General features: G+C 41.8%; 1 protein-coding gene across 1 annotated transcript; it reads left to right on the plus strand.

Moving 5' to 3' along the window:
- Nucleotides 1-42: 42 nt before the first annotated feature.
- slc19a3a (solute carrier family 19 member 3a) lies at nucleotides 43-14,397 on the plus strand. The gene is made up of 5 exons (XM_024444841.2): nucleotides 43-745; nucleotides 10,451-11,249; nucleotides 11,962-12,154; nucleotides 13,810-13,951; nucleotides 14,059-14,397. Exons 1-5 carry the CDS (start codon nucleotides 551-553, stop codon nucleotides 14,230-14,232), a joined length of 1,503 nt encoding a protein of 500 aa, XP_024300609.1. The 5' UTR covers nucleotides 43-550; the 3' UTR covers nucleotides 14,233-14,397.
- The last annotated feature ends 65 nt before the right edge of the window (nucleotides 14,398-14,462 follow it).

The following is a 14,462-nucleotide window of genomic DNA, read 5'->3' on the forward strand; positions in this document are numbered from 1 at the left end:
ATAGCACACGGTGTCACAGGAAGGCCAAGAAGATCATCAAGGACCAAAGGCCATCAGACTGTTAAATAGTCACCACTAGCCAGCCTCTGCACAGTACCCTGCCCTGAACTTTAGTCACTATTTGATCTCACACATGTTTGTGACGTACAAACAACACTTATTCAATCAGTTTTGTCCAGTGGGTACATGTTGCATAAGCATGATTTAGCCTACTACTCTATAAGTAAACTAAAAAAGATAAGGTGTACAGCTGATGTGCAGGTATGATTTATTTGGTTTTATTTATTGAGCTCATGTCTCAGTTCTAGAAGGAACATGTGAGTGGACCAGAAGCAGTGCCCTTTGAGCAAGTTGTTGATTGACAGACAGAGCTCATTGATTACACACACAACCTGAGACTAGTACGCTACTACTACAGTATTATAGTAGGGAGCCGATTAGCCTGGACAGGTAACAGTTAAATCTGAGCAGGTAAACTCCTGCATATGTGGCATGAAAGAGCAGACTCATCTGAGCAGGTAAAGCAGCAAAACCTCAGCACGTGAAAGTCATGAAGTTGTGTGGTGACACTGGTGACTATCTCTTTGGATCTGTGAGGCTGGAGGCTTTGAAGCGGCGGAGGGCAGGATGGGGCTATCCCACCACTCTGCTGTGCATCTATGGGTTTTTCAGTACTGTGAAACCTATAGAACCTTTCCTCATACCTTACCTGACAGGTCCAGACAAAAACCTGACAGTGGAAAAGGTAAGCTACTACAGTGCTAAAATGTAAATAAAATGTTGTCATTCCCGCAGTTTGGAGATTTTGAACAGCACTATATCTATGAGGAGACCATGGAACAAAGGCTCAGTTGTAACAGCCTGATAATGGAATGTTATTCAATATACTAATGCTTGGTTAGTGTCTCTACATGCCTAAGAAGTTTGTTTAAATGAATCAATTATCTTCGGTTTTATTGACAAAAAAAAATATCCTAGCAGCCTCTCTTTTTTTATGTTTGACCTTTGGAACGTTCTCCATTTTTAATTTGTATAGTTGATGATAAGAATTATTGTTGTATTTTCTCACAAGATTTAGAAAAGTATAGGCTCCTATGCGGGGGTTAGTTGTAACTCAGTACTTAAAACCTTATATGGCATTTAGACATATTCACATAATTATATAAAATGTCACTTCTTTACCACAGGTTTAGCAGTACAACTAAGAGAATACCTTAGAAAAAAGAAAAGGTCAAACTCATACTTTTGAGTATTAATATAAATAACCTACAGTGCCATGGAAAGTACTTCCCCTTTTCACTATTTTTGCATATTTTTGATACTGATTGTTGTCAGATCTTCAACCAAAACCTAATATTAGATAAAGGGAACCTGAGTTTACAAATAAAAAATGTTTATACTTATTTTATTCATTTAATTAAGAAAGTTATGCAACACCCAATTCCCCTGTGTGAAAAATGAATTGCCCTCTTAGACTCAGTAACTGGTTGTGTCACCTTTAGCTGCAATGACTGCAAATAACTGCTTCCTGTAGTTGTTGATCAGTCTCCCACATCGCTGTGGAGGATTTTTGGCCCACTCTTTCACGCAGAACTGCCTTAACTCAGCGACTGCTTGTTTGAAGTCCTGACACAACATCTCAATTGGTATTAGGTCTGGACTTGACTAGGCCATTTACAAAACTTCAAATGTGTTACTTTTGAACCATTTTAACCAGGTACACTTGATTGTGTGTTTAGGATCATTGTCTTGCTGCAGGACCCAGCTGCGCTTCAGTTTCAGCTCACAGACAGATGGCCTGACATTCTACTGTAGAATTCTCTGATGCAGAGCAGAATTCATGGTTCCTTCTATTAAGGCAATATGTCTGGGTCCTGAGGCAGAAAAGTATCCCCAAACTATCCCACTACCATCACCATGCTTGACCGTTGGTATGAGGTTCTTACTGTGGAATGCAGTGTTTGGCTTTCGCCAGACATAATGGGACCCATCTCATCCAAAAGGTTGACTGTAGTTTTTGCCAAAAATGTACCTGTAAGCACCTGGACGATCATCAAGACTCTTGGAAGAATGTTCCATGGACAGATGAGTCAATTGTATAACTTTTGGGATGACATGGTTCCCATTATGCCCACTGTATTTGGAACAACATATCGATTATTCAGACATTGAGAATAGTGAAGAAATGCATGCTGAGAGAAGCCTCTCTGCAGTGGGCAACAATGGGCCTTCTACACCATCAGAGAAAGCTGAAGATTTATAAAATAATGATTGGAATCTAAAAATAATGATTATATTATTATTATTATTATTATTTTCAATTGATGTTCTGATTTAATCTCAAATCAAATCAAATTGTATTTGTCAAATGCCCCGAATACAACAGGTGTAGACCTTACAGTGAAATTCTTACTTGCAAGCCCTAAACCAACAATGCAGTTAAGAAAAATTCAAATGTAAAGTAAAATAACAAATCATTAAAGAGCCGCAGTAAAATAACAGTAGTGAGGCTATATACAGGGGGTACCGGTACAGAGTCAATGTGTGGGGGGAGGCACAGGTTAGTCGAGATAATTGAGGTAATATGTACATGTAGGTAGAGTTAAAGTGAGTATGCATAGATAAACAATGAGTAGCAGCAGCTTAAAAGAGGGGGTGAGGGGACAATACAAATAGTCTGGGTAGCCATTTGATTAGCTGTTCAAGAGTCTATTGGCTTGGGGGTAGAAGCAGTTAAGAAGCCTTTTGGACCTAGTCTTGGCGCTCCGGTATCGCTTGCCATGTGGTAGCAGAGAGAACAGTCTATGACTAGGGTGGCTGGAGTCTTTGACAATTTTTAGGGCTTTCCTCTGACACTGCCTGGTATAGAGGTCCTGGATGGTAGGAAGCTTTGCCCCGGTGATGTACTGAGCTGTACGCACTACCCTCTGTAGTACCTTTGCCGTCGGAGTTGCCATACCAGGCAGTGATGCAACCAGTCAGGATGCTCTCGATGGTGCAGCTGTAGAACTTTTTGAGGATCTGAGGACCCATGCCAAATGTTTTCAGTGTCCTGAGGGGGAATAAGCTTTGTTGTGCCTTCTTCACGACTGTCTTGGTGTGTTTGGACCATGATAGTTTGTTGGTGATGTGGACACCAAGGAACTTGAAGCTCTCAACCTGCTCCACTACAGCCCCGTTGATAAGAATGGGGGCGTGCTCAGTCCTCCTTTTCTTATAGTCTTCAGTTTTTGTTGGAAAGGAAAGAGTTAACACTGAAGGATTTTTCTTTGCTGGTCTCTGGGAAGATAAATCTAGCTAGTTAATTCAGCCACTGGCTAGGCCATCAGAAGTTAGATAAGGCATCTGCCATTCAACTGTTTTAGGGCAACATTTTGTAGTGACAGTGGAATCAACCAATCACATTTTGAGTTAATGAGTGGGACCGTTTTTACAGAAAAATATGGATACTTCTGCCTTGAAGGTCAACAGGTCACTGCACAATAGTGAACAGTAGTTTTCCCAGTCTTGCTAGCTTTTTTGTTGGCTAGTTTGCAGGAGATGCAGCAGATGTTATCAAAGAGGATGTTGGTGCTAATTTGTTAGATTCTAACTTTCAACAAGTTAAGTTTCAAATTATCATCATCTGGTGAGTGGAACTGTGGTTTTTAATTCAACGTGCTTGCTGTTGTTTGCCATCTCTTTGAAAATAACTTGTGTGTGAAACATTGTTGCATCTAAAGTGGAACTGACAGCATTTTTAGCTAAATGGACTCTTATTCAAATCTATACATATTCACCCCCAGGAATATGATTTTTTTTATTGTGACAATTGATCACTTAGAGATGGTCATTTTCACCTTTTCATAAATTCTTAGAATTTTTGGGAATTATGGAAATTAAGGCATTTTGGGGCTCGAGTGGCACTGCATCTCAGTGCTAGAGGCATCACTACAGACCCTGGTTCGATCCCGGGCTGTATCACAACCGGCCGTGATCGGGAGTCCTATGGGGCGGCACACAATTAGCCCAGCATCGTCCGGATTAGGAGAGGGTTTGTCCGGGGTAGGCCGTCATTGTAAATAAGAATTTGTTCTTAACTGACTTGCCAAATCAAATAAAAATGTTGTAAAAAAATTGTGAAAATTCTATAGCAATATAGAGCGGGAAAGTGATTGTGCATTTGGACAATTAATAGACACTGCACAAAATAAAACCAAATAAAACCATCTCTTGTCCAGGACCGGAGTCTACAGAGACCTGTGCGTTTAAGCCATTCAGAGCTCCAGTAGACCTTTATACAAACAAGTAATTTGCCACACGGGCCTGCCATCATTCACTTTGAACTGGACTTTGTGTTTGCAGGCTGTTGCAACAGCATGAATTTAGATCATTAGAACGCATTTGCCAAAAGCCACAAAAAACACTTGAATGGATTTCTGCAAGTATGTAAACACCATGGGAGTCCTGTTACAGTCCTATTGATCAAACAACCATGAAAAAGTATATTTGATCTGAATTGTAGCCTCATCTTTCTGCAGCTTGCCTGCCAATGCATGCTTGTCCCAGACAAGCATCCAAGCTAACTGGCTAAAGTTGGCTAGCTTGCTACTTCGACAAAAACGAGAGAACACCTCACTCTGACCATTGTAGTCGCCGTAGTAGAGCTGGTTAGGCTGTTTACTTGTTATCTAGAGCGTTCTTCACTAACTATTACTTATTTTTTTTGCTTGTTTACGGAGACCAGTCATATTCATTAGTTGTTGCGCGTTCGTAAATTCATCAGTTGTTCTGCACTCTGGCACACTCAGACTGAGGAGAATGCTCTGAAATCGGAATAGATAGCCAGAGTGAATTTGTGAATGCAAGAGATATGCTAACTGTATAACAGTCATTCAAGTTCTTGCTAGCTAACCAAATGACACCTGCATCTCTAGCTGTGTATGACACCGAAAAATGTCTGTTACCCACTCCTCCAATGGCTTGACATTACATCCTCCTAGCAGCTAGCTAAATATCAACCTAACGTTAGGCTCTGTGTTTTTAGCTTGCTACATAAATAGATACGCTAGCCTATTAGCCACGTTATAACTGACTTGCCCTTGCTAGTTTGATTGTATTGACATTCCCAGCCTTAGTTCAGTGTTGCCAACTCCTCACAGCTATTGGTTGTCCTAAAAGTCGCTAAATGATGTCATCAGTAATTTGCATATTTGGCCATGTGCATGTAATTGTGATGGACGTTGTGGGAGAGACAAAAAGTGAGTAAAAAACACCCTAAATATGTTTAGAACTACAAATGAGCAAGCTGCAGAGTGGCACACACAGCGAATAAGAACCAGATATTTGAGGCCATACTCCTCCTTCAGCACTTTATGGACCCCATTGTTAATCCCCGTCATAACAGAGGCATTGTCAGTCCCTATCCCCAGGAGTTTCTCTTTAAGACAACACTTAGAGGAAAGCCACAATAGCAAGGGCTATAGATTTGGCATCTCCTCCCTCCAACTCAACAAGCCCCAGTAATGTTGATACAATTGTCTGCTTGGTGTCACTAAAGTACCTTATCAATAGACGGCTTCATCCAGCCTTTTGAGTTCAGGGTTTGATTTCCACTCCTTTCTGTGTTTTTCGGTGTACAGTTTAGACTGAAACATGATGAGCTAGACAGCTAGAGGTTTAGCTTATGTCACAGAGAGGCACACACACACAGTTGACAAGGTGAGTAAGTGTCTGAGGCAGTGTGAGTCAAATGCAGTGATTTCTTTTTGTGCAGTGATTTATTTTAGACAAAGAACATTTTACATTTACATCCCGCCCTGAATGTAAGCCAGGGCAGGACCAGCCTGCTGTGGCTTCCCGCATGCGCGATTCATTTGAAGTCTGGACACGGAGGGGTGAACATCTCCTGCTCTGCCTGCAGCTGGGAGGGACTGCTGTGTGAGGACTGGGATGCCTGTGAGTGCTTTGGGACGGGGACGACGAGGCCCACGGCAGCACCCGCTGCTCATTGAGAAGCGTAAGAAAGATGTGCTTTCACGTCAGTCTCCAAAAGTCTCCAATAACACCAGAAAAAGTCACTAGAGTTGTCCCTAGTCGATTTTTAATAAATGTGTCGCTAAAGGGGTCTGAATACTTGCTAAATATAGCGACTAAGTCGCTAAATTAGCAACACTGCCTTAGTTACATTCGTCCATTTTTGTCCAGACTATTCAGTCATTGAAACTGAAACAGTGCATGCCGAATGCAGGCAACAATGTTCCAGGCCAGCTGAGTGTCAAGCTGTGATTTACAACCTGATAGCAAAAAAATGTAGACGACCAAGAAATGTAATGGTGAATCCTATTATTCATGCATTGAACTGCATCCATCTATTCAGCCAACAATTTCTTCCTTTAGTGTACGTCATGGAGCGTTAAGTCAAATATAACCTCTTAAAAAAATGGGAAGTAATAGTTGTAACGTTAGATTGGGAAATAAATACTTAATGGTTGTATTTTTGTATTCTTATGATTGGTACCTACTGGTTTATTATGTCCGAGTTTATGGACTGCTTATCCTTTAACATCATGCTGTGTGTGACTGTTGTCTTTCCATCGGCCCTATGCAGTGGTGCCTGGAGAAGTAGGTATACTCAAATTTTGCCAAAACGTTCCCAAACGGCCCGCCCTGCGAAAGAAAGGCACCCTTTGTGAAATATCATAGGTTTTCCATTTTTTTTGAGTTTTCCTGTATATTTTTCAGGATTTCCACTCTAAAAACCACACTTTGTTAATAGAGAAAATACAAACATTTCATGGTCTAAGAGTCCACAGCAATGCTGAAACCACATCAATCTGATTGGGTGGGTCTGTCAGGGCCTGGCTCCCCAGTGGGTGGGCCTCCGCCCTGATGCAAACAGTACATGACGACAAATTGCAAATAGCCCACTAACCAACACTTTGGACTAAACCTTTTCAATACCTGGTTTGCATACCTATTGTTGCCTTAGTTAGCAGTTACGTGTAAATATAAGTTGAAACGTCTTTCCTACCCTACCAGCTACCGATGTCAATCTTCTGTGAGCTGCTCCATGCCAAAACCATTTGGGAGCTGCACCCTCTTGCTGCCTACAGATGATATTCCGCTGAAACTAGGCCGTGTGCGGCGCGCATGTGAATACACTGTATTTCACGTGCTTTGCGATCGTGTAGGGATTTCTCTATTGTACTACATAATTGATAAATCGTATACCTCCACTATACTACTTTGACACGCATCGGTAAAGATTAATAAGTGAGTATAAGCAATGCCCACTAAAAAATAAAAGTGGGTATACGGCTTTGACCTGTGTATACCCACCTCTACACCACTGGCCCTTTGTGTTTTACAAAAGGTACACTCTCCTACATTGAGTGGAAGCTGATAAAGTTTTTTACCCGACCGGTCTTGAGTTTAAGTTTATGTTATTAATTTGACTATTTAAAAAAATCAAGGACCCATACATCTTGAAAAAAGCCATACATGCACATGAAAAAAATAGGATAACACACACACACACTTTGGGATTTATTTCAATTGTGGTCCTCTTGAAACACGATGGCTAAGATCATGCACGGTTGAACACCGTATGACAGCTAGATAATAAAACATAAAAACATCTAATCATTGCAGTTACATCGTAGGGTACATTCATATGGGCACAGAATACAACGGTGTTTAACTTTACCTTTAAAGCTGCCCAGAGAGGACATCGTTTTTATGGGAAAAGGCTACACATTCCACTCTGAGGCTCCAGTATACAAGAAAGTACCTTTCCCAGCATTACTCCTCAATCTGCATAAGCACCGCACTATAACACCGCACAGGGGCATTGGGTGTTACATAACTTTGTTTATGAAATAAATGAAATAAGTATGCAATTGTTGTGTTATTTGTTCACACGTTTCCCTTATCTAATATTAGGTTTTGGTTGAAGATCTAATAAGATTCATTAGAAAGTGGGCAAATACCTTTTCCCAGCCCTGTATATTAAATGTTGGTCAATTTAGAGTTTTTGGTCAATGTGAAATTCATAAAAGATCAAATGGAAATATTAGTTGTAAATTGTGAATTTTATCCAAATATCAGTTTCAAATCATAACATTTTGCAATTACCCTGATTTCTTTTACTATTGAAGACAGTGTCACATTAATCCCACAGCTTGTTACACACGGTGCATTTAGAGAGTTCAGACCCCTAGACTTTTTCCCCATTTGGTAACGTTAGCCTTATTCTAAAATTGATTAAATTATTTTTTTCCGTTGTCAATCTACAAACAATACTCCATAATGACAAAGCAAAAACAGTTTTTTTGAATTTTTTGCAAATGTATGAAAAAAAGAAAAGGAAATATCATAAGTATTCAGACCCTTTACCCAGTACTTTGTTGAAGCACCTTTGGCAGCGATTACAGCCTCGAGTTTTCTTGGGTATGACGCTACAAGCTTGGTACAGGTGTATTTGGGGAGTTTCTCCCATTCTTCTCTGCAGATCCTCTCAAGCTCTGTCAGGTTGGATGGAGAGCATTGCTGCATAACTGTTTTCAGGTCTCTTCCGAGATGTTAGATTGGGTTCAAGTCCGGTCTCTGGCTGCGCCACTCAAGGACATTTAGAGACTTGTCCCGAAGCCACTCCTGCGTTGTCTTGGCTGTGTGTTTATGGTCGTTGTGCTGTTGGAAGGTGAACCTTCGCCACAGTCTGAGGTCCTGAGTGCTCTGGAGCAGGTTTTCATCAAGGATCTCTCTGTACTTTGCTCTGTTCATCTTTCCCTCGATCCTGCTGCCACCACCATGCTTCACCGTAGGGATGGTGCCAGGTTTCCTCCAGATGTGACGCTTGGCATTCAGGCCAAAGAGTTCCATCTTGATTTCATTAGACCAGAGAATGTGTTTATTGTGGTCAGAGTCCTTTAGGTACCTTTTGGCAAACTCCAAGCGAGCTGTCATGTGCCTTTTACTGAGGAGTGGATTCCCTCTGGCCACTCTGCCAAAAAGGCCTGATTGGTGGGGTGCTGCAGAGACTGTTGTCCTTCTGGAAGGTTCTCCCATCTCCACAGAGGAGCTCTGGAGCTCTGTCAGAGTGGGTTCTTTGTCAAGCAATTGATTTATATTTATAATCTCAACCAATACCATACCAATCTACTGTATTTCTAATCACGGTAACCCTCTAGTTGACACTGAGCGTCATAACACAATGATAAGGTAACAACCTGTCATAATATGGTCATAACAGTGTCATGGCCCATATAGTGTGACCAGTTGTGAATATTGACAACTACATAAGTGTCAAAACAATGTTTTTTCCCAGCCAAGAAGTATCCTTTCATTTGAAAGTTTGTTTAAGTAATTTGTTGTTGTTGTAATGAATTCTGTTCACTCATGCTTTTTTCATCAATTTTAAATAACTAAAATACACCGTCAAGAAGCCTTTTGACCGTCCTGTGTCACTTTACTTGGACTAAGAAAATATACTTTGACACTGCCTAGAAGCATTATGACCAACATAATCATATAAGCCAGATAGGCCGATCACGTACATGCCCTTATGTCAGTCAATCAAAAAGAGTCATCAATACTTCTCCTGAAATCTGCTCCTGCATTCATCCCAGTCATCAGCTACAGAGCATTGTGGTAGGTGCATGTCTGACATAAATTTGTGAGCAATTACAATGGTAATTTAATATGGTCAATTTCAGAAAATATTATATAACAAGGGGCATACTTTTGACAAGTAGGCTATGACAAGGAAATGCAATGTTTTGCCTTGTGTGGTAGGTTGACACTCTTATGTAGGCGTCATAACCGGCCATAAAATGTCACAACAGGTCTAAATATGCTGTATGTGTCATGACAAGTTACAACATATGACATTTTTATGACTGTGTCAATGTCTTATGACGCTGCTGTCAGGTAAAGTGTTACCCTAATCATTGTGAGTCAATGTACCAGGTGTTATGATCCCTTTATTGCCTGCTTGATAAAAAAACAGTGCAATGTATTGAATGACGTGAAGAAATATAAAGTATTCTTGGTAGGGTCCACTGATGGTGCTTTCCAATGCTTTTCGGGAACTCATAGCTCCCAATTGGTGAACTCTGGATGTCATCATGAATGCATTTGAGTGCTTGAAATCTGAAAAACTATTAAACTAAATGAGAAACTAGATGGCTAAGCAAGATAATGTTGCTAATAAATGAGTTAGCTAGCTTATGTTGACAATGTGTCAAGCCATAGACTATTGGACACATTACTAAGGTTGTAAATGGCTATGTCCGCCATCTTTTGATCTGAAGGTGAAAGGTCAGGCATCGTCATTCATTCTGGTCTGAGTTTCCCACTTGGATCTCCGATTTAGAGGGTCATTTAGTGGGTTTTCCGACTCGGGAATTAATTTCTCAGACTTACCAATATGAACACACCACCAGTCTGACATCATTACCATTTACCTCAGGTGACCAACGAGATTTTCCCTGTGTGGACATACTCCTACCTGGCTGTGCTGGTGCCCGTCTTCCTGCTCACCGATTGGCTGCGCTACAAGCCCGTCGTGGTGTTCCAGTGCATCAACCTCTTTGTTACCACGGCAATGCTGCTCTGGTTGCAGGGAGTGGCAGCCATGCAGGCAATGCAGTTTGCCTACGCCGTGGTGACAGCCAGCGAGGTGGCCTACTTTTCATACATCTACAGCATAGCGGAGCTGAAACACTACCGCAAAGCTACATCCTACTGCCGTAGTGTACAGCTGCTAGGCTACACAATGGGATCTGTGCTGGGACAGTTGTTGGTCAGTTTCAACCTCATGTCCTACAACAACATCCTGGTACTTACCCTGGTGTTGATCTCCATCGCCCTGGTGACTTCCCTCTTCCTGCCCATGCCACAGAGAAGCATGTTTTTCCATCGGAGTCAGGATAGGCATGAAACTGGAAATGTAGAAGAACAGGACGCCCAAGAACTACCAGAGGCCCTAGGAAGAGAGGACATGTGTGCAGGTGATGGGGAAATGGCAGAGTCCCCTGAGGAGCCAGTGAGAACTAGGAGCTGCAGCCAGGTTCTTATCCAGCTGTGGAGAGACTTCCTCCAGTGTTACTCTACCAGGGAGCTGCTGTACTGGTCAGTGTGGTGGGCACTTGCCACCTGTGGCTATAACCAGACAGTCAACTATGTTCAGGTGCTGTGGCAGCACGTAGAGCCATCCCAGAACTTCACAGTCTACAATGGAGGGGTGGAAGCTGTGTCCAACCTATTTGGTGAGTAGCCAAAAACGCTTTAGACCCATTTCCTGGCGCCGCCATGAAAGTTGTGTGCGCAGTTCGAGTTGGCTCTGACTGTGACCCACGTCCTGTGCCAGGCCAGAACTTCCCAGGGAGGCAAAGTTAGTTAACATAGCGGCACAGAGTCAGTGTGCGGAGGGAGGCACCGGTTAGTAGAGGTAATGTAGGTAATATGTACATGTAGGTAGTTATTAAATTGACTATACATAGATAATAACAGAGTAGCAACAGAGTAGAAAAGGGGGGGGGGGGCAATGCAAATAGTCTGGGCAGCCATTTGATTAGCTGTTCAGGTGTCTTATGGCTTGGAGGTAGCCTCTTGGACCTAGACAACCGGTACCGCTTGCTGTGCAGTAGCAGAGAGAACAGTCTATGACTAGGGTGGTTGGAGTCTTTGGCAGCTTTTAGGGCCTTCCTCCTGCCAATGGTATTGGCCATCCAGGACCTAGGACGGCCTAGGAACTGTTCCTAGGGCCGCCATTGAAAATAAGAATTTGTTCTTAACTGACTTGCCTAGTTAAGGGGCAGAGCGACAGTTTTTTACCTTGTCAGCTCGGGGATTCAATCTTGCAACCTTTCGGTTACAAGTCCAACGCTCTAACCACTAGGCTACCTACCACCCCCCTCACAAAGGTATATAGCAACATCATGTAAAATGTTAGGGCTCAGAGCATTGTGTTTCTTGCAGGAGCAGCGACAGCCTATGGTATTGGTTTCACCCAGGTGGATTGGGCCCAGTGGGGAGAGTTGGCTCTGGGTTCATTCTCTGGCCTGGGAGCTGCAGCCCTTTTCACGATGACTTTCACAGCCAACATCTGGGCCTGCTACGCTGGCTACATTGTCTTCAAGTGCCTCTACATTCTGCTCATCACCATAGCCATGTGAGTGCAAATACAGTAATGATAAATTAAGAACGGCTGCCGTCTGAAGAACAATATGCCTCATTTCACATTTAGAAATTCCCTCCTTTTGATGGACAATTGTTAAAGGGAGACATGTTACAGGGACCTTACACTCCTAAATCAGATGTTTTCATACCTCCAAAGTTGTCTAATGCCAATATGAGTGCCCATCCCACACCATTGGTTATGTAGATAGATCTAGTTAAACATATCATGCCCAAATTAATGGAAAAGATAATTACATGGTGCCCGATTCAAACTACTACTCCTTTAATAGTTACTATTCAGACTTACCTTATGCTGGCTTTGCAGGCGTGGTTCCCTTGCATACGCCGAATACATTTCATTCAACTGCTGAAAACCCTCCTACTTGCAGGCCAAACCATTTTCTCGTGGAATTTTCATTCAATATGGTTTTCAGTACATTTATCTAATGCCATCCCTTTAGATATGGGGTAGCTTTAATTTCAATTCTCTCCACAGAGTTACTAGAGTATAATATGGAGAGAACATTCAGAATATTAGGGATCAATGAAAGAAAGCCTTGTAAATACACTCGTATTGGTCTCCTTTTCAGCACCAATTGGTAAATTTAAAAAAAATACTCTGATCTTGTATCCTTAATAATCCCCAATAATCATGGAACTGTGATGACAAAGGGTCCAGTCGTTGTGAACCATGCACCAGGTTTAAACGGCTACATGTGGTCTGCGTCCCATAATGATTCAAATAGGCTACATTGCCAATTGTAATACGTTAGCCTAATATGGTCCACTATTACTAGCGAACCTCAGGAACAACCACACAAATGTGACAGATGAATGGTAAATTAACAATGGAATGAAATGATGTCAAATGTAAAGAAACTAACACTAAAGGGAGTTATAAATGTATTGGTATAACTGACGGTGGCTACCGATTGTGGTAAATATTTAACACAATACAAATTGTTTAAAAAAATACAGTGAAAAGTCAGGGCGTATAATTCAAACATTCTAGAAATCATAAATCAACTTGGTAGGTTTGGCACTTTACTGTCATATGCGCATGTCTACAGATGCCGATAGTTTGAGTCTCCAAATTGCATCCCTGCAGGTTATAATACCAGCATTTCATAAGCATCAGTGGGAAAATTGATATATCCCAGTTTTCTGGCATATGACTGGTTTCACATTTGTCTCCAGCAATCAGAGGGCAAAATATATTTACAATCCCCTTATCTCAACAACTCAGTCATTTACCTAGAGCTTATCAATTTGTAAAATGACAGTGCATGGAGAATGGTTTATTTCTATTGGGGGAAAAATTACATTTCTCAGAACAGACAGGTTGCTCGACACCATTCATTGTTTCATCATGCGTGAAGGTGGTGGAATTAAGCAAATGTCAAAAGGATATCTGTAGAAATACCTCTGTCAAACCAGAATCTCTGAACAAATACCTGGCTGCAAAATGTGGAGTAGAGACTAATGTTCCATATCTATTTATTCTATTCATTTTAGATTGTGGGATATAGCCGGATCTATAAAAAACTAAATGGCCTGGGACGTGGAAACCTTTTTAGATGTGAAATGTAAAACAATTAACCTTAAATATTTGGTAGAGGGAAAAACATGTGCCCTCTTTCCTCCCAGGTTCCAAGTTGCTACTGATCTCTCTATGGAGAGATATGCACTGATCTTTGGAGCAAACAACTTTGGGGCTTTGGTCCTTCAGACTATCATCACATCTGTTGTGGTGGATGGCAGGGGGCTGGGCTTGGGCATCATCCCACAGGTGAGTTAACAGTTCAAGTGTCACAGGACAAAAAGACCTGGTTGCTAGCCCTACAACTGAAGAATAAGGGGGGAAAAAAACATACCTCTCTCCACTCTTTCTTGCAGTTCATCATTTATGGAAGCTACTTCTCAGCCATCGCTGTCATTTTCTTTCTGAGAGGTGTGTACACGATAATGAGAGTGCGGCAAAGCCACAGAGACTCCACCGCTGCAGAGGAGCCTCCAAGTCTGAAAGACAGTGACACTTGCCCTGAACAAAGACTGAGCAGAAGAAACTGACCACTGGGCCCTGGGTCGTGTTCGGTAGGCACAGAATGGGAGAAAACGTTTGGAAATGGGGAGTTTCTACCTGAATGTGTCCAAAAATAAAGCACATTTTTGTTTTCTGTTACAAAACGTTTTGGTACATTGTGCCCTACTGAATTAGACACCGATGACATTCCAGTCTGTTTGTTTGATATTTTTTACACATTCTATGGTTTATTCCAGCAGCCATACTCCTGAGCAAG

The sequence above is a fragment of the Oncorhynchus tshawytscha genome, linkage group LG14, assembly GCF_018296145.1.
Source record: "Oncorhynchus tshawytscha isolate Ot180627B linkage group LG14, Otsh_v2.0, whole genome shotgun sequence".
Classification (NCBI taxonomy): Eukaryota; Metazoa; Chordata; class Actinopteri; order Salmoniformes; family Salmonidae; genus Oncorhynchus; species Oncorhynchus tshawytscha.

Excerpts from the sequence above, each read along its gene's own strand:
- slc19a3a (XM_024444841.2), top strand. The coding sequence starts at position 551 with ATGAAGTTGTGTGGTGACACTGGTGACTATCTCTTTGGATCTGTGAGG. Across the intron at positions 11,250-11,961 it reads AGCTGTGTCCAACCTATTTG|GAGCAGCGACAGCCTATGGT; the intron begins GTGAGTAGCCAA and ends TGTTTCTTGCAG. Across the intron at positions 12,155-13,809 it reads CTGCTCATCACCATAGCCAT|GTTCCAAGTTGCTACTGATC; the intron begins GTGAGTGCAAAT and ends CTTTCCTCCCAG.